The sequence below is a fragment of the Nannospalax galili genome, unplaced genomic scaffold (assembly GCF_000622305.1).
Source record: "Nannospalax galili isolate Female #2095 unplaced genomic scaffold, S.galili_v1.0 scaffold626, whole genome shotgun sequence".
NCBI lineage: Eukaryota > Metazoa > Chordata > Mammalia > Rodentia > Spalacidae > Nannospalax > Nannospalax galili.
The window spans coordinates 548,333-568,367 of record NW_008354396.1 but is presented as its reverse complement, the minus strand read 5'-3'; the positions used below and the strand labels follow the sequence as shown (position 1 = coordinate 568,367).

Sequence of the window (20,035 nt, the reverse complement as noted above, 5' to 3'; positions counted from 1 at the left end):
ATAGTGGTTACAGGAAAGAAACGTTTATAAACAAGCAACTACTTTGTATGATTTGTTTTGTTTAAAGTAGTTCAGAACCTTTCTTGAGGTTAGGAGAGGTTTGAAACCTTCCTAGTCCATTTTTTTTTTTAATTATTTGCAATACGTCTCATTAAAAGTGAATCATTGCTTTATATTTTCACCAGAAATTCAGGTGGTCTGAGGTGAGTGGAGGAGACAAAGATTCTACAAAAATTATTTCTGATCAACTCTGGTGCCATGTGGCATTAGCTCCTCCTTAGCCCTGTCCATCTCCCAGGCTGACCACCTGCCTTCTGGAGAATGGCAAGATGGGCAAAACACCAGAGGATTCTGAAATAAAGTTACCAAAGTGCTCATGAGGTGACAAGGGCCATTTTAATTCTTCTTATTCAGAGTTGCCTAAATCAGATTATAGCTAACCTGTCAAAAGAGTTCTCTTGTTACTTACCCTTCCTCTCTTCACCCTACCCAAGGGGAGCCGAAGCCAGGAACAAAGACTGGAGGAGAGGGTGGAGCCAGGCCAGGGAATTACAAGCTGTCTCCTTGCTCTTACCTTACACAGACATAAAGCATACAGCTAATAAAATACATGCCAGCCCTCTGCAGCCATGCCTAGGGGTGTATTGAGGAGAGAAATTCTGAACTGAATTGTTAAATTTTGCAAGTTTTGATACTGCATTTGACAAGCTTTTTAAATTATCGACATAAGTCTGTTCTTATGGCTGAAACAGAGCAGATGATATTTACTATATAAAAATCACCCAAAAAAGCCAAATATTTTTTCTGAAATTTCTTTCAGAGGCCAAAAAGAAATTATTCAACAGAGCTCATTTGAACAGAGAATAATGGAGAAATAATTGTTTTTGCTGCCCAGTCCAGCTTATGCAGTCAAACAAGTACAAGAATAAAAGTAATTTTAAATTCAGTTAGAGTGATCTGGCTAGGCAGGCTCACTTATCCAAGACTATACTTATATTCCTATGTACATTGAGCCTGAAAATTCAATTGTTTTTCAAATGACAGTGTTTTCACATGGCTTCCATTCTATCACCAGAGCCTCCACTACACTGACTTAGACCAATCTGCCTCATTTCCCGGACAAGTGCAGAATTGCTCTCCATCAGTTAGTTCCCCTGCAGCACGAAGACCCTTTAAACGCATTGGTGACATTGGAAGCCTGCACTTAGGAGACTCTGGGCCACCAGTTCCATTTAAACACATTCAAATGAGCTTCATCAGTCCCAGTGGCCAGGGTGAAGAGGAAACTGACCTTCAGGCCAGCATGAAGGAGACATGGGGGAGATGTCCTGATCTCATCATGAGACTTTTGGCACAGGGAGGATGATTGTCTAGGACAGGTGCTGACTGAAGGGGTGAGAAGAATGTATATCCCCGATTACTCATCTAAAAGGGTTTCAAGACAAAAACTAACTTAATGAAGATAACAATAAGCAGGACAGAGCTCTTCATATGTACGGGACATTTGTAGACACGATAATTGCTAAATAACCTTAAAAATTGATCATCTAGGTCCAGCACAATGGCTTAGCAGGTAAAAGCATCAGCCATGACAGCCTGACAACCTGAGTTCCATCCCTGGAACTGAAAGTAGAAGAAGAGAATCCATACCCAAGAGTTTCCTTACCTATTGAAAATCTTGCTGGCCTGTAGTTTTCTAGAATTAAAAGAGAGCCCTGGGGTTTTGTTTGGATGCCGTAGAGTCATACCCACAAGAACTACCTGAAAATGGTTAGGGGAAGGGGCATGAAAGAAGGAGCACCCTTCCCTTGATTTCCTTCCTACAAAGGAAATGTGAGCTCATTCTTGGAGGCTCCATTTCTGAGGAACCACTGGCTAGAGAAGGGAAAGATTAATGCAGGCATAGCTGTTGCGTGTGACCTTTCCGCAGGGGCAATAACAACTTCAAACAAGCAGGGATTTTTCCACTGTAAAAGACATTTACTGAGCCCCGTCCTGCACTGTCAGAGGCAGTAGACCTCTAAAGTCTGACCATCAAGATTTCGTTCTGGCTCTTCCACCTCCTTGCTAGAACTTTGGGTTTTGTAATTTATCCTCTGTGCCTCAGTATTTTTATCTATAATGTGGTATAATTGTACTAACGTCTTCTGCTTTGGGAGGATGAAATGAATACCTTTGCTAGTTTAGAACAATTTCAGGCACATTGAAACACCTCAAGAAATATTAGTGTCATTGTTTAGCATTAACATACACATAAGTTCCCTTTTTCTTTTCTCTACATACTAAAAATGCCACAGTAGCTGTTTGCTGATGTTCAGATCATAGTCCAAATCAATCTCCATTAATTCAAACCCATTTTTCCCTGGTTCCAAACCTCACCAAATCCCCCTGGTACCCCTCTCCCCAACAGGTTCTGTCAGGATTCCAACTTCTCATGGATGGATTCATTGTGTTTTTATCTGTGCTGTGTTTGGTAATTTAAAGACATTTTGCATCTTTATACTAGATGAGCTCATGCTTCCCTCTGGACCCTGTGCGCAAAACTTCCCATTTTCATGGTCAGCACAGCCCTCTTGAGTATTGTTGCTGGTGGTTGTGGTGCTAGAGATGAAACCCAGGGATCTGCACATGTCTGGAAAACATTCTACCTCTGAGCCACATCCCAGCCCTCTCTGACTTGCCCCTTTTCCATACTTTGTGTATGATGGCAGCAGAATCATTTGAAGAACAGCTAAGATGTTCCAGTGCTACAAGACAGGCATGGCATGAGCACCACTGGAAGAGGAAGTTGCCATCACTAACACCAGTGTCTTCAGTCACCTTGCCAACTCTCTCGGATTCACTCTTCCTGGGGCCCCCTTCCCTGAGAACTCAGTGTCCTGACCTGATGCTTTCCTGCTCGGCTTCATTCTGTATTCAGCCAATGTTTCCCAGCTCAGTTCCCCATCCATTTCCGACATATTTATTCATAGGCCACTTGTTGCAGACACCTCCTCTGTTCTCTGCCTCCCATGTCTAATCCACTTGCTAAAGATCAATTGTCACCACCTGAGGAATAGGCCAAGGGCTGCAGTCAGAGCAGAGCTGATATTTTGCTCAGTGTTCAGAGTAGGGACACCCAGACTGTGAAGACTAGATAAATTAGTGAAGACTCTTAATACCAAAATCAGTGTCATTGGGTCAAATGGTCAGATATAGACATAAAAACAGGAGGCAGAGCCAAAGGTTTTATGGCCTGGTAGGCAGAGAAATGAGAATCAAGGCAAGACTAATGCAGGACTGTAAGCTCTGTGCAATAGGGGCACCATTAAAATCCTTCATCACTGTAATGTGGCACCTTAAAAGTTCCCTGGTAAACTCTAAGCACTCTGAGTTTATTTTCAAAATGATCAAAATCTTTCAAGTAATTTCCCCTACCTGGGTTGGTGCCTCTGTGGCCTGTTGTCTTAGGCAACATAAGTACTAGCCATTTCTTAGCCAGTGAATTGAAAGGCTAGGGAAATGACAGCTCTAGACTTATGCCACTGCTGCCCCTCCCTCAGTTTGTCAGATGGCTCTGACTGCTCCACATGGGCTTGTCCCACCTCACATTTTGCTGTTGCTTTGCTCTCTGTCTTTTCCTAGAACAGTTCTGTGGGGCCACTGGGACTCAGCAGGCACTAATTGGCTTAGGTTGAGTTGAACCCGAGGCTTCCCTGGGTAGTCCTTGTAGTTTGAGCTTGAAGTTCTTCCAGACTTAATATTGCTTCCATGACCTTCTACATTTGTTTTAAAAATAACTTTTCATTAACTACAAAAGAATGAGAATTATGTGCTTGCAAGTAGACACAGGGCTGGATAATTCTGACTGAATTACATAGGTCATTACACCTTAGAGTTCAGAGTGAACCATGGCCTTTTGAAGTTGATTTCCATGACTTTCTCCATCTCACCTCCTTTCTTAAAAGAACATTCAAAGATGGATACTACTAGATTCCAAGTCAGCAAGTCATGGGATTTCACAATTACCTTCTAGTTTGCCAAGATTAAAAAGAGATTTTTTCTTCATTAGGAATTCAATGAGTGGGCCAAGAACATAAGTTTCATTTAGGTATATTTACCAGCTGCTGACTTAGCATGGTTCTTTGTAACAATCAGACAGAGGTTTGAAGCATTATCTGTAGTTACCATCTTGACAGGATCTCAATTTGATTTTGTAAAGTGAAAGCTATCAATTCTAATTGTACCAGAGTCTTGATCTAAAACAAGGTGTCTTAGTCTTAGGCATAGGTAACTAAACCATGTCTTAGGATGAGAGCTGTGCAATTCTGTGTTACATGATATTTAGAAGAAGCCTTGACCAAGCAATCCCCTGCCCATTTTATATAAATGTTTATTGTGCTTTCTGTAAAAATTGGAGGCTATGATTTCTCTGTTTTGGATTTCTTCATAGATATAAGACTGGTGACTGGTCAAATGTAAGCACTTAAAACGTTGGCTAGATCCACAGATAATTCAACTGGAAGGGATTCTTGTCTGCTTTCAACTAGCATAATGTAAACGACACAAGGGCATTGTCTCCTGTTTTGTTTATTCCTGTATTCCCAGCCCCTAGAAGAATACTTGATACATGACAGGTGCTCAGTAATACTTGGTCAATAGTGTCACTTTCTAATAAAAATCTGTTTAGTGAGGTCTTGCCCCATTTCCTAAGGTAATACTGAAAGTCATTGAGTGCTGGTTCAAGGCTTTCCTCAGTCTGCATTTCCCAGTCTTCCCTGTTTCTCTCATACACGGTGCCATCTTTTTGACCAAGTGTGTCTACTGATATTCTCAAGTGACCACAGACATATTGCCAATGCATAACTACTCACTTCAGTTTTCTCTGTCTAAAATGTTCTTTCGAGGTCTTTACCTGGTCAAATGAATTCAATACATATTTCAAAGATCTGTTTATGTCCTTTCCCACACTCCTGTCCTCTCCCTTAATGAATATTTTCTGATTCCATGAACCTATAGGGGACCTTTGCTAACTCAAAGCTGACACTTCTTGATCTGTCCTTGTTCCTGAACATTGTAATTCAGTAGGGAATGCTACCTTTCACTTTACTGCTTTGAATTAGTAAAGTTCTGTATGTACAACATCTCTCCCATGTAGGCTGCAAGTTTCTGAAGGCATAAAAAATTACCATTATTTTTAACACCACAGAATGTATTAAACAAAATGTAAAAGAATTTTTTATCAGTTCTTTCATTTATTAAGTTATTCAACTAATATTCATGACCACCTAGTCTCTGCTATGTATGTGGTAGAAAATAGAATAAATGCGGCCTTGTCTTTACAGATTGTTTAGACTGGTTGGTGGAAAGTGTTATCTAATGTGATAAGAACTAGATTTAGAGTTAGAAGACTTAAGTAAATATCACCTCTGTCATCACTAGGTGTGGATCAGTGTCCTTCCTAGAACGTGGGAATAAGTCCTTACTTCATCCATTATACATGATAAAAAAGGACAAAACAACATTTTGTTTAACATAAAAACATTTCCAATGGCACAACATGGTGGCCTTTATTCGATCACAATTTCTTTATTACTTTTCCAACCCTTAATAAGCTGGACCTGGTGACTTGTTTCTTATGACTAAAATAAAGCGGAAGTAAAGGTTTACAGTATGGGTGACTAGGACACAAAAAGGCACTTTATCTTAGGCACCCTCTTTCCTGAAGTACTTCGTCAAGGGAAAGTCAGCTGCCAAGTAGGATTGGATTCAATCCTACTGAGAGGCCCATGGAGTGAACACTGATGCATCCTGCCAGTGTCTTGGGGCTCAGATGTAGGTGCCTCCACTCCTGCTGTTTTCTGATGACTGAAGCCCAGGGCAATGGCTTAACCTCATTACACAAGAACCCTGAGTTACTATCATCCAGCTAAGCTGCTCCTGGATTCCAGACCCCCAGAACCATACAAGACATATTTTATAACACATCACGTGGTGAATATTTTTTCACACAGTAATGTACAAATGTAAGGCATTTTTGAGGTTTAAGATACTGCTATTGTTGAATATGATAACATTCGCTGAATAAAGAATGCCACACTCTATTGTAATTTCGTGGTGAATTGATGGGTTAAGAGTGATAAAAATGAATGAGAAGGAGGAGGAGGGAGTGGATGAGCATGAACAGGAGGAGGAGCAGCAGCATTATAGAAAATTGAAAGCAAAAGCAATCAGCTCCATGTACAGCTTTCAGTGGCGATTTGTGGCGTTTCTTGTGCACCATCGGCTTCACTTCCTGAAGGTGGCTGCGTGTGACAGTCACCCCAGGCTGTATACAAAAGGTTGCCAGCTAAAACAATGGCCCATTCCAGTGCATCACTTTTGTTTCATTTCATTTTCAGCTAAAATTGATAGTTTTAATTAAATGAGAAATGAACGCTATGCTTCTACCCTAAACAAACTTTTTTTTTTTTTTTAACTAGAGAAGATCTCTGTGGTTCTCTGTAATGCACAAAGGCCACAGACATGGAGATTATGATTTGTTTGCATCAATACAAACATCTAAGAGACTCTGCCAGTGACCCACTGGCTTCCACTATTAACGATGCTACAGATGGGTGCACTGAATTCACGGTCCTCACTGGCTAGCCTGGTATAACCCAAACAAATTTAAATATAAAACTATCCAACTACCCTTAGCCCATAGAAACCATATCTGTGACCAATTAAAAAAACTCCTCAGTGAGAACAAATTGTGGAGAACTATCAATTTATTAAGTATTTATTATAAATATGAAATTTACATTCCTCATTGAATATTTATTAGCCTCAATTTTTCCAAGGCAACTCTTCAAGTTAACTCTTGAAAACTATGAAATTAATATTTTTGTTATTTCAAATGCCATAGCTAAGAAAGGGCATGACTCATGCAATTTTGCTGAATTATTCCATTCTAATCACCTGCTTGGTTAAAGGATTAATAGCTTATCTGGACTGGAGAAATGGCTCAGTGTTTAAGAGCATGACTGTTCTTGTAGAGGACTCCAGTTTGGTTCCCAGCACCCACATGGCAACTAACAACTGTCTATAACTCCTGTTCCAGGGGATTTGATGCCCTTTTCTGTCCTCTCCAGGTAAAACACTCATACTCATAAAACGTAGGAATGACTTTTACAATATGGACATACTCTGGACTAATCACTTTTACCTAAATTTACGACCAAAAAATTAGTTTGTAATATAAACAAGCTCACTGAGCCATGTGCTCCCTTTGTGACCTGGGCACATAATTCCTGAGGACCCCCTCCTTGTCTTTTACCAAAGATAGTGTATGAATGTGCATGTATGATTTTACATATCAAAGCATGAAAGTGCACACAAACAGTGCACTTATCTCATTGAAAGCTGTGAGAGATTTATAACACCTGTTTATGATAGTGTGTGTATGTGTGTGTGTGTGTGTGTGTGTGTGTGCGTGTGTGAGAGTGTGTGTGTGTGTATGTACAGGTCTGGTTCTAGGGACCAGAAAGGACAAGATTCTCTGATAAGATAAGGGATCTTACATTCCCATTTATGCTGGAGATACTGTTTCAGTAACAAATGATCAAAGTCCTTGTTATAGAGCACAATCCAAGAGAAATAGGAAGGATTTCTGGTCTGTTCTTGGCCTTAAAATGCATGCTAAGAGTCAGACTGTCATTTTTATTGCACAGCTGTAATATGGCTTAGTAACACTGTAATAATATAAAAAGAAATAAAAATATTTTAAGGGATTAATATCTTATATAACTTAAGAGTAGTAAGAAAACATTCTTACTTCTAGGAGATGAACTGTTGTCTGGAAATAGTTGGGTGCTTGGAGTAGATTCTGTTACAACAGGTGGTTGTTCTGTTGAAGAGTTCTCAGAATCTGAAAGCATCAGACAGATAATTAAAATGGATGTAATACTGTAAGAGAAAAATTGATTTAGTTCTACAAATATTTTTATATACATTAGCTAACAAATCAAAATTGTGAGGACTTGTCAAGAGCGGGCATTAAGGTAAGGTAAGTGAGAGCAGCGTTGCGCTTCCCTGAAAAAAATTTCTGCATATTTAGTGTGTGTGTGTGTGTGTGTGTAGTGTGAGAGAGAGAGAAAGAGAGAGAGAATGAAAGTTAAGATGTGATGTTTTATATTTTACACCCATTGAAACTGCCGTTATAACACTTTTAAAGATAGTCCTACCAGAGGAATAAAAAAAAAAAAACAAACTACAAATATCAGGAGGATTGATTGACTTTAGGAAGATATAGATTAAATGTAGTTAAGTGATTTTTGAGCCTGGAAGATTTTGTGAGTTTTCTAGATACAGTGTCATTGGCTATAGAAAATGTATTAGGTTAACAAAATAGCCACTCTGTTTGTGCACACCATCCAAAATTGGTTTGATTCTGAATGGCATCATAATTTGGTGCCTCGTTATGCTCCTGACTTCGTGTTTTACAGTGACTCATCTTTTCCATCTCTCTTGAACCACTCATTCTACCCAACAGGCAGATGTTTCAACCACCTACAGTATGTGCTTCCCAACTGCTTGGTTTTGTTGTTTACTGACATTTTCTCATTGTCAAATTTCCACAGTGAACCTTTTTAACAATGGGAAGTCCTGGAGCCTTCCTGCTGTGCTCTTCCCTCAATGCTGACTCCAGCAAAGTCCTTGCCAGTATGTTTCACCAGTTATGATTCTTTCTGTCTTTTAAATAAAATAATTTTGTTCATCTCAGCTTAACAAATAAAAGCACCACACAGGTAGTTTAAAGTTACTTATTTTTATTTTATGTGTATGAGTATCTTGCCTGCATATATGCAAGTGCACTAGTGTCATGCAATGCCCATGGAGGCCAGAAGGGGGCATCTGATCCCCTGGAACAGGAGTTAAAGATGGTGTTAGCGGCTATGTGGGAGGTTATGCCTCCCAAAAGAGATCATTGTTTTGTTCCTCAGTGCATTTATTGATATTGGCAAATAGAAGTGACTTTGTGCAGTGGCATTTGGAAGAATGAAGACCAGCCCTAAGTGTGTCTCTGATGGCTGTTAGATAGGAAGGAGGCACCCTCTTCCAAACCAGTGCCTTGATAAGATGCAGAATGGATCTGGAAGATAGTGACTGCATATTTTTTTTTTCTGTGGAATGATTTTACAGAGGTTGCTAAGCTAATGCCCACAGTCATTCCTACTCATGCCTATACTTACAAGGCTTTGGGGAGACACAATTTTATTAAATTGTTTAAATCTTTTCTGTGGTCTATGGCTGCTTTTGTGCTATAGTGACAGGGCTGAATAATTATAATGGAGATAATATTAGCCACAGATCCTAAAATATTTACTGTCTCAGTCTTTATAGAACAAAGTGCCATTGTCTAGAATTGAAGATGTTGATAGATTATGATAAATCAACCTCAAATTTCCATAATAGGAGGCATTTATTTTTCATTGATGGAATGTCTTTTTTAGACATGATTTTGCTATCTATTTTACTAACAAATATCTTTAGAAGTTGACTGGCTCAATCTCTTAGTATATTGAAAGATGTTACTATAAGATTTGGATATTGAAAATAACTCTTTGCCCTGTGACACATAGAGTTTAACATGAAACCTGAGATTGTAAAGCATCTGTTTAGTTTTAGACTGGACTGAAAAGTACGAACTCTGCCTCGATTAAAACAAAAAAACAAAAATAAAACTTCGGGTGGTACAAGAAATGATGGTTAGAACTTAACAGAAACAACTGATTTCTTAAGACAAATGAGGGATGGAACACACGTGCCTCATGCAGTTTTAAATCACTAAATGAAGTGATCAGCATCAGACTGGGACTGGCTATTGGCTGAAGCCACTTTATCCATTCTGAGGAGTGTCTCTCTGCAGTAGGCTAGGGAGCTCTTAGAGCCACTTCACAGACAATGGTAGCTAAGTACCTGACCCACAAGAACAGCTGTGTCAGTTCTAAGTTTTTTTTTTCTGAGTAAGATTCAGTCCTTATCTGGTCCACCTAAGAAATGGGTCAAACCCTAGGACTTGTTAGGGTATAGCCCCTATACCAGTAGGAAAGATTCTTTCAGGGTCTTGTTAGAAATGTAGACACTCAGCTCCGACTCAACACTTACTAAATTAGAATCTGCCTTTTACATCTCTGCATGATTTATATGCATATTAAAATTCTCTATTTATAATCTCAGGAACCCTGGGATCAGTCACAAGCATGAAGCTCCTGCATGGCAGGAAGTCATGAACCAAGAAAGAAGTATTTGTCTAGAATCTTCTAGTTCATTATTTAGTATTCCTCTTCTCCTAGCTATGGGGATACCTTTTTTTGCTATTTTCTCCATATCCCCAAATATGCACACTTAGCCATGTATGAACGCGCGCGCACACACACACACACACACACACACACACACACACACACACACACAGTTCATCAACCTTCAGTTCTATCATGGAGGTTTTGATTTCAACATTTGACTGGAATTGCAGTTAATAAATCCTGGTAAAGACTGATGATAGCTAGGATATTTCCAACACCAGGGGAATTTATACTCACCTTTTAGATTCAAGCACAACAAAATAGCCTTCCAGAAAGCTTTAGAAAGGACTTTTTGTTGTTTTGTTTGTAGTTATTGTTGAATCATGGGAATTCTGCACCCTTACTGAGCTCAAAATCTGCCTGCAAAACTGTCGGTCAGCCTCACCTGGACCTTTCTGAATTCTCTAAAACAAGCAGCATCAAGCACTTGACCTTCCTAGGAGAGTGAACTTACATTCCCTAAATGAGTCAAATGGGGAAAAGAGCAGCTCAAAGGAATGTTACCTCCCAGTCTGCAATATTCTTATCCTTGCTTGGGGCAGAAAGAATAAAACTTTCTTCCATCAAATCTTTTCCCTCTAGAATAATCTCTCAATTTCTTTCATAACACTGAAATGATAGTTTTTCCTTCATTGTTTTTGTTTGTTTTTTGTTTTTCTTTTTGAGACAGGGTCTCTCTGTAGCCCCAGCTGTCCTGGAACTCACTATGTAGACCAAGGTGGCCTTGAATTCACAGAGATCCACCTGCCTCTGCCTCCTCAGTGCTGGGATTAAAGGTGTGTACCACCACGCCTTCTGTGTTTTTATATCAGTTTGGTGTGGTCATTTGAATGAGAGTATTCCCTCATTGGCTTATATATTTGAACTCTTAGTTCCCCATTGGTGGCACTGTTTGGAGAAAGTTTGGAACCCTTACTAGATGTGTGTGTGTGTGTGTGTGTGTGTGTGTGTGTATCTGCTTTGGGAGACATGTAGAAATCAGTTCTCTCATTCCATGCAGATTCTGGAGATAAATCCCAGGTTATCAGGCTTGGCAACAAGTGCCTTAACATGCTAAGTCATCTCAGCAGTACTAAATATTTTCATGACTCAGCAATTTTAAGATATTTTAAATTTCTATTAGTTATCAATATCAGTACTAATTTGTATTATAAGACAAATTAGTCAGAATGCTAGTTAATTAAGAGTTATGATTAGGTGGGACATGGTGGCCCATGCTTGTAATCTTAGTACTTAGGAGACTGAGGCAGGGGGATTGCCAGGATTTGGAGGCTAGTTTGGGCTATAAACTGAAACTCTGTCTAAAAAAACCAAAAAGAAAATAAAAACGAGTTATGATTACAATAAAAATTTTACTCTTGGAAAGTATTTGTGGAAAAATGAATCATCTATTTCAGTTGAAGAAATAATTTTTAAAATTACCTTTGTGAAAATGCTTACTATAATAATTTTAAATTACTTGGATAAATTTCTGTTATGATGATGGTGTGGGAACAATGCAAATTCTATTCTTTCAAAATAGACATATCCTGAATTGATGGCAGTCTTGGCTAATCCTTATTGACTTTGTTCAACAGACAACTCACCCAAGGAAAGAGTGATAATTTCTGATGAAGTTTTCCATGTTTTATTTCCAGGGCCCGAAGACAGAGCCATACACAAAACTGTCACATTTGATGGGGCTAGCCTGTTACCATACATCTTTGTTAAAATTGACTTCAGTTCCCAAAATCCACTTCTGTCTTTTTTCTTTTCATTCGTGATCTGTATTCCTTCAAGACAGATGAAAACATGATTAGGTACTGACATTTTCTGTATGTCAGACAATGATGCCAAGACATGACATTTTCCATTTTGCTTTTACTTTGTTTCATTTTGATGTGATCACCCTATGTTGCCTAGGCTGGCCTTGAACTCATGGCTCAAGTCATTCTCCCAGCCCAGCCTCCTAATTAGAGGGTCTACAGGCTTCACTGCAACACTCAGATAATTTATAGGCCCCAAGTAGTTAGACCAGCTTCTAGGAAGCAAGGCCTGGTTCCAGCAGAGCTTGAAATAACCTGAGCCAATTGTTCCAGATCCTTGATGGCATTGATCTATTATAATCAAGGTACAAAATGCATCTATAAGTATGTTTTGTTTGTAACCATGGGTCCAAGCATTTGGGATCAGATTGTTCCAGTTTGTTAGTTCTGTTTAATATGGTAAAATTGGTGATTTGCACCTGGATTGGGTTGATCTCTGGGACTGGCCTTCTGTGAACTCTGATTATGTGACAATAATATACCTGAGAATGTGCCAGTACAACATAAAACAACCTCAGTTGAGGCACTGCTTTGAGCTTCCCATTTCTGAGCTGGCTATGAACATAGGGCTCCTGATTTGAGAAAGTGCATCTGGGTGTGGTCCTTAGAGAGTAAACACAGTTGAATGTGTGGACTTCCTCCTTGCTATAAGTGCAACTGATGACATGTATCCCAATTCTGATGCTAAATTATACCCATTTCCTAAAATAAGCTGTATATTGACAAGCACTGTTATTTCTGGTCTTGTGAATCTTCTTTAGAAATCTTTTAATTGCCACTGTTAGTGCAACCTCCAAGTTTTAAATACTATAACAGTAAATTAATATAAAACCATCTATTGCCACAGGAAAAAATCTTTCTGGACTCTCTGAATCTTTACATTAAAGGTTATTTTTTTCTTTTCAGACAGGGTTTTGTGTAGCTAAGGCTGGCCTGGAACTCATTATGTAGAAAGGATGACCTTGAACTCCTGATCCTTCTTCCTGTATCTGCATCCCCAAATACTAAGACTATATAGGTCTATGCCACCATGCCTGGCTTACATTAAAAGTTCTTAATGCTAGTTTTGAAGTTACTATTTTGGTAAAATGGTAGCTAAATGTAATTATGTACTGGTGGAATTCTGATCACATCATCTGGCCTCTTATTTGCAAAAGTAATGGGTATATTGTATCTAGGTGCTTTATCTGTGCAGTGCTTATTTAACAGAAAAATATACTTATAACAACCGTTTATACATATTGTCAGGATTCCATTGTGTAACTGTTACAGTGAACAGTTTTTAAAGTGAACTCATTAAACTGTAAATTCATCAAGAGCTCCATCAATTCATTCATCAACAGAAGCTGTTAATTTTAGAAATTAGAAAGAGTAATTGAGCAAGAGTTTTTTTTGACTCAGTTTTCTAAAAATGTGTTAGAAAACTGCATCAACAGAAGACCTGCTACCCAGGTGGGGATACCTGAGATCATTCTGGCGGAGGCTGCCATGGTTACCACTTATAAGAAATGTTACTTTGTTCTCAGATTGTCTCAGTGTGTGTTTCTGTTTCAGGAACTTTTAATGCTCCTGGTGAGCATGTTCCTTACAAGGAACCAACTCCTTTATATATATCCTCTATTGCCACACCCCCAGGTCCTGTTCCAGGGCCTTACAAGAAAAAGTAGAAATTGCTGCCAGTTGATTTAAGGCAGTGGTATAAGTAAATTGAACATATACTGTGTTAAAATAATAAGGAAATAGAACAGTTAGTAATAACAGAAAAGCAGGCTCTTACTGTTAATTATGTTTATTTAAATGTTTTGTTCTCATTTGGGATATCTGTTTTTACTAACACAAATTAAACAGCGTGTGTAGTCTAAAGAATCAATTGCATACTGAGAAACATGCCTTCCCCCTCATGGAGGAGTCAGATGAAATATCAGAAAGTGACATCCTATAGGTAACATGGCATCTGGTTGACAAAGAGAATTACTTTTAAATGCCAAGATCAGCTTGGGCAACAACAATTTCTAGTGTTCTTTCTTTCTTTGCCAAACTCATTTCCATTGCTCTGTTTCCTTACCTTCTTCATCACCTTGAAGAAACCGTCCACCTACAAGCCACTTGATGTTTGCTTTGGGAAATACATTCCTTACTAGGCAGGTAAATCTTCTCTAAAACAGACAGAAAGGGATTATTTTCCAATTCAGAAAAAAATTGGTACTCCTTATGTCTCCATCACACGAGCCAAATGAGCAAGAAATGAAATTCTTTACCTCTAACTATACTACAAGGCCAGCACGGGCTGTCATCTCTAGAGACCTTTGCAAATTTGTGGCTAGAATCCTAGGCCAATTTAGGAATGTAAGACTATACAGTTAGATGGTGGATTATGCATTCTGAAAATGGAAATTGTAACTTTGTATAGGAAGAACAAATGAGTACTAAATGGAAACTACAAAGAAGATGGAAGGAACTGTGACAGGCATAGGCTAGAGAATACTGTTAGATCGAAAGTTAAAGAAGAGAGATGCATTATTTTTGTTTCCAAAATAGTGTAAAAGACCATTATTTGCAGCAATGATCATAGAAATAACTTAAAAATATATAATAATTCTAGTTTTAAAAGTTTTCATAGTCCTTTTTGCTACTTTTATTTTTTGGCCTTGATTTTATAGAAATGATAGTACATACCTTACTATTGACAGGTTACACACAGGGGAAGAATCAAGGTGTCATGTGGTTAAAGGAAGTAGAAAGCATTTAACAGCATAACTAGGAGCTATGTCCTCCCAATTTCAGTCCAATATAGTTCTTGGTAAATCATTTTGCTCTGAAATAAGTAACATCTCACGACATGGGTGCACTAACATACATGCAGGCAATACACTCATACACATAAAAATAATATTTAAAAGCATGAAACATAGGTGCAGGGCTTGTTATATCTTACTTTCAACACTGTTCACTCTTTGGAGGATTAAGTGTGTATTCCTCAGCATGGGAAACATATCCAGAAATGGTTATTAGTTCCCATCATTTTATCTGATGTTCTATCAAATTATAATCCCATTGTAATGACCTATTTTCTCATTACAGAAGTGAATTTAGCATATGCCTTGTCCTAGTTCTTGGTTCCCACAAGTCCTGGTTTCATAGTTTCCACAACTGTTGGATATATAATAGTAGTAAAGACCAACAAACTGTGATACTGCTGTGCCAATCTACCAGGTAATTACCCCCAAGGAAGTCAAACCTATAAAACTGAGAACCCAAACAGGAGGGCACTAGGAAACATTTTTCAGTTAAAATCTCACTCGTGCAGTTTCTCATTTGTCATCACATTGATATCAATATGAAAAATAAAGAGACTTTCAAAGCATCTTCCATTGTATTCAAGAGAGCAGGTACATACTAGCTCTGAGAATTTCTACTCTTTTAACACTTGATTTTTTCCCCCAGATAATGTGCATGCATACATGTGACAGGATTGTAGAATTTAAGAAATTATATGACTAGGGATATAGCTCAGTGGTAAAGTGCTTGTCTAAATGTACAATGCCCTGATTTTAAGGCACAGTAATGTAAAAACAGTTATGAAATTATGTTGTTTTTCTCTCCTTCTCTCTTAGAAAATCAAAAGTAAAGCTAGGTTTCCTTGAATATCTATTCTTATTAAGCAAGTGGAAAGAATTCAGTTGATTTAATCTAAGAAGACCCCAAAAGTTTATTTCCACGTCCATTTGGTTTAGGATGGAGTAGCCATGCATAAGAAATGAAGAGTTAACAACGAAGTTACGGTTTGTATTACACCCAACACCCATTACGTGCTCATGATTCACTTCCTCTACCTCAGGTTCTCAGCCAAAGGATAAAGATTCAGAAATACTGGGGACAATTTTTGTTAAGAAAATTGGCTCATTGAAAGACTCTTCATCAACTCTAAAAGTAGCTAAGAGATTTGACCTTAATGGAGTTTGGGATTCATATTTTCTGGGTTGATTCAGATTTTAAATATTCTGTACTACCTCCAAAATCTATGTTCCAAAATTTGGTTTAGGAATCTGAGTGTTATCTTAAAATATTCCAAATTTCTAAAATTAAAAAGCCACAGAGCATACTAGTTCAACTTGAGGTCAACTACTTGAGAAAATGTCAAGCCATATGGTGTTGCTGAGGAGGCAGTACGGTCTTTCTTTAGGAACTTCTACTGGATTAAATAAGCAAGAAGAAAAACGTGCTAAATCTGAGGAAATATGAAGCAAATGTGCACAGGAGCATACATACACATACCCACATGCACACGTGTCCAGCTGGCTAAAGAGTCGAAAACCCTTCACTCACTCTTTGTGTGCCCATGGCATTGAGAGACAAGTGATGTATTTTGTTCGCTCCAACAGATAGCATAAAGAATTACAAGGTATCAAAAAAGTCCAACATGCCAGCATAAAGAATTACAAAATATTAAAAAGAGTATTTGGACAATTGTGTGGAAGCCAGAGAAGAGTGAAATCTGAGATTAGTTTAGAGCACAGTCTTTGTGGACAGGGCAGGCCGAGAGAAAGTGGTCAGAAATTCAACCACGAGGAATGGATATGTGTTGGAGATGTACTGGAAGCTGGGAGATGCTGGCACTAGTGGATGACTAGAGCATGCGGAGCTTGACAAGTCAGACAAAAAAGAAAAATCCGGTCCTGACTATAAGATTAATAATTTCTGTAGCTGTGTCTTTAAGGAAATTAGCCCACCTCCTCCACGTTGTATTTAACTACAATTCTGCAACCTTTCCTAGAAAATGTCTGTGCCTTCCTGAGCATACAGTCCTTGATAATCATGTAAGGAATGCTTGTCTGAACCTGCACAAAGTTGTTTTAGTTGAAATTTTCCTGACTTCTCTTTCCACTTTCAAGACTGATGATTCCAATTAAGATGTTTTCAAGATCTACAGGAACACAGTGGCCTTATGACTACATGCGGAGCTGATAGATTGCTAACCTCTAGGCTTTGCAATATTCCATTCTAGAATGCTGGAGAGATGCCTAGGAGTCTATAGTCCTAAATTATTTCCTAAGCCAAATCCCCCTCTTCAGGGTTTGCTGAAAGATAAAAAGAAACACACCAAGTTAAGATGGTCTTTTAGAACATAGCCCACCAACCTCTTTTTGAATCTGCTGACTTAGCAAATAAATATTTTTCCCCCAAGTAATACTGCCCTTTGTGAGATATAAGTAAACAGGAAAGTTTGGTAACAATTCCTCTTGCTTAAAATGCAATAGTAAAATGGTGACCATCTTGGTAACCATCCATGAATTAACTCCAATTAGCACATCGAAATTTGGATAGCATCTTTCCCAATGGGCTTCTTATTAGAATGACTTGAAAACATTAAGATTTTTAATCTAGAAATGAAGAAAGACACTGATCACTGGCTTAACTCTATTTTGTCCCTCTATTTTTGCTTCCTTAAAATTTTTCTTCTATCTTCTGCAGGCACCTTGGAGTCTAGGAAGACAGGATTGATGGATAAACATCTTTCTAACAAGAGCCTGAAACTACTCCACGCATCAGCGAGCCTTGTGGGACAGAGCAGCCTCGGATGAGGAAAATTATCACAATGGCAGACAAAAACCTACCATGGAACTGGGGAAATTCGTAAGGGGCCAAACCTTAGCTAAGGAACCATTGGCAAATGGTCATTGCTAGGTGAGAGAGAATTGGTCTTTTTAAAAAATATTTTATTTATTAGTTTTTATTTTATGTGTATGAGTGTATTGCCTGTATGTGTGCAAGTGCATCTTTGTTGTGCAATGCCTGCTGAGGTCAGAAGAGGGTGTTGGATTCTCTGGGAACTGGAGTTACAGATGGTTTTTAGCACCATGTGGCTGCTGAGAATCAAACCCAGGTCCTCTATAAGAACAACCAGTGATCTTAATTGCTGAGCCATCTCCCCAGCCCCAGAGTTGTTCTTTTTAAAGAGAGTGATGCTAGATAGGGTGATCAGGCTCCAGTGGATGAACTCATACTGTGGGACATCTGGGGATACAGACTTGACTCTATAGGCTTTAACGTATATGACAGAATGTTTGAGGTCTGGTGTGAGGTCTATGGGGGGATGCAGATAGGGGAGGGGGTCTGGATGTCGTTGGTATGTGTTGTGTGAAATGCACAAAAATTCAATAAAAATATATATTGAAGAAAAAAAAGGATGGCAGGCTACATCCTGGAGCCAGAGTCATCGTTTCATAGGAACAAGATTGGTCCTCTCAAATGACAACAGTGGAGACACTCCCAGAGCCCCTTGCAGAACCAGAAGCGAAGTGACACCAACCAGGCCACGCTTTGACTGTTTCATGATGCATGCCTCTCACCCTCTGCTGTAGTTCTTCCTCTGTCTGAACTGAAAGTTCTTGTCAGTACCCTGAAGGTGGACTTGGGGTTCTCCCCAACATTTCCATAATGAAAACTGGGGAAAATCCATTTCCAGCTGTCAGGGGGCACAGAAACAGGAAGCAGGTATGAAGAGAATCAAAGGAAAACCTAAATCCTTCAATATTTAAAAATGTTTGTTGTAATGGGTGGCATGGGAGCCCTGGGTTCACGTGGGAGTTGACTAAATGCCCACCATTCGCCATCACTTTTGTCTTTAAGTGATATATTGGGACAGGTGGTCAAGCCTAATCTCTTAGGATTCCAGGAGTTGGTGCTTCTGCCCTAAAACTCTACTGACAGAAAGGGAATTAAAGAAAAGTTTCCAAATTTCTTAAAACAATTCTTCATTTCATTTGGAATTTTTCCTCTCCGTGCCCCCATTGGAAAGCCGATTTTAGTTCCTCCATGTTGTATGTTGTGACTTTTCTCTCTTCTACACTGCAGGTTTTTCTTCTGTGGACACTTTTAAAAATGTTCCTGTCTCCTTCCGGTAGGTTCTTCTTCCCAAACTTACACACAAAGGTAAGTGTATATTTTATGTAAATGGCAATTATCCTTTTCTCTCTGAGATTACAAGCCAAGAGCATCTCAGCCTTTCCAACTCTAGTTACATAATATAATAAAGGCATTCCAAAATTCATGTCTTAATTTGCCATACTTCTTTGACTTTTCAGTTTTCCTTCACTTAATGTGCCCCTTTCTGTGTGTTTTCTGACTTTTTTGCTGACCATAAAAATATTTGAAACCACAGGTGTCCTTGCTCTTCCTCCATATTTCACCCTTTCTGCTTTGTCTTGCATCTTCCTTGGCTTGAAAGGCGGACAATTCAGCCAGGAGGAGATACAACTTAGACTTGTAGGTGCTGGACCTACTCTTTGCTTCATATCATTTTCCAGAGATGTCTTGTTCTGGTGGTGGAAAGGGTGGAGACAAGGTATGCAGTTGAATTTCAGTGTTGCAGAAAAACCTCACAGGAAGAGACACGCCCCCTTGGACACAAAAGCCTCCCGGAAGTAGGAGGGAACCAGACCTGGAGGTGTCCTCCTGGAGGTAGGAGCTAGCTGATAGCCATTCAGGGTGTGTAGGAGTATATTCATCCAGCACCAGGGAGACCAGAGACAAGTTCAGAGTCTTCCTAGCCTGTGAGTACCTGCTTGGAAAGGGGTTGGAGGTGGAGGATTTCCCAAATGTTCAGGGCTGCAAAGCTTGATGAGAACATTTTCATTCAATTACAAAATGACCCCCTGGAGGTAGGAGCTAGCTGATAGCCATTCAGGGTGTGTAGGAGTATATTCATCCAGCACCAGGGAGACCAGAGACAAGTTCAGAGTCTTCCTAGCCTGTGAGTACCTGCTTGGAAAGGGGTTGGAGGTGGAGGATTTCCCAAATGTTCAGGGCTGCAAAGCTTGATGAGAACATTTTCATTCAATTACAAAATGACCCCCTCCCCCCAAACACACACAAAGGAGAGAGAAATTAGGCCATATATAT

The 20,035-nt window shown here is 39.1% G+C and overlaps 2 protein-coding genes across 6 annotated transcripts in view; one reads left to right on the top strand and one right to left on the bottom strand.

Moving 5' to 3' along the window:
• Nucleotides 1-20,035, bottom strand: part of Cd96 (CD96 molecule) — a 105,602-nt gene that overhangs the window by 47,325 nt on the left and 38,242 nt on the right. For 4 of the 5 annotated variants that reach the window (XM_029555246.1, XM_029555247.1, XM_017802817.2 and 1 more), the window contains exons 6-8: nt 14,199-14,289; nt 11,915-12,100; nt 7,796-7,888 (exon numbers count right to left, since the gene is read on the bottom strand). In XM_029555246.1, coding sequence (XP_029411106.1) covers nt 7,796-7,888; nt 11,915-12,100; nt 14,199-14,289 — 370 coding nt within the window. Of the gene's footprint in view, nt 1-6,177; nt 6,308-7,795; nt 7,889-11,914; nt 12,101-14,198; nt 14,290-20,035 lie in introns of those variants that run through there. The other variant, XM_029555249.1, reaches the window with a different exon arrangement.
• The window catches only part of Zbed2 (zinc finger BED-type containing 2), a 2,795-nt gene continuing 2,202 nt past the window's right edge, over nt 19,443-20,035 (top strand). Inside the window, 1 exon segment of the mRNA XM_008851619.1 lies at nt 19,443-19,478. Within this exon segment, the coding sequence (XP_008849841.1) occupies nt 19,443-19,478 (36 nt within the window).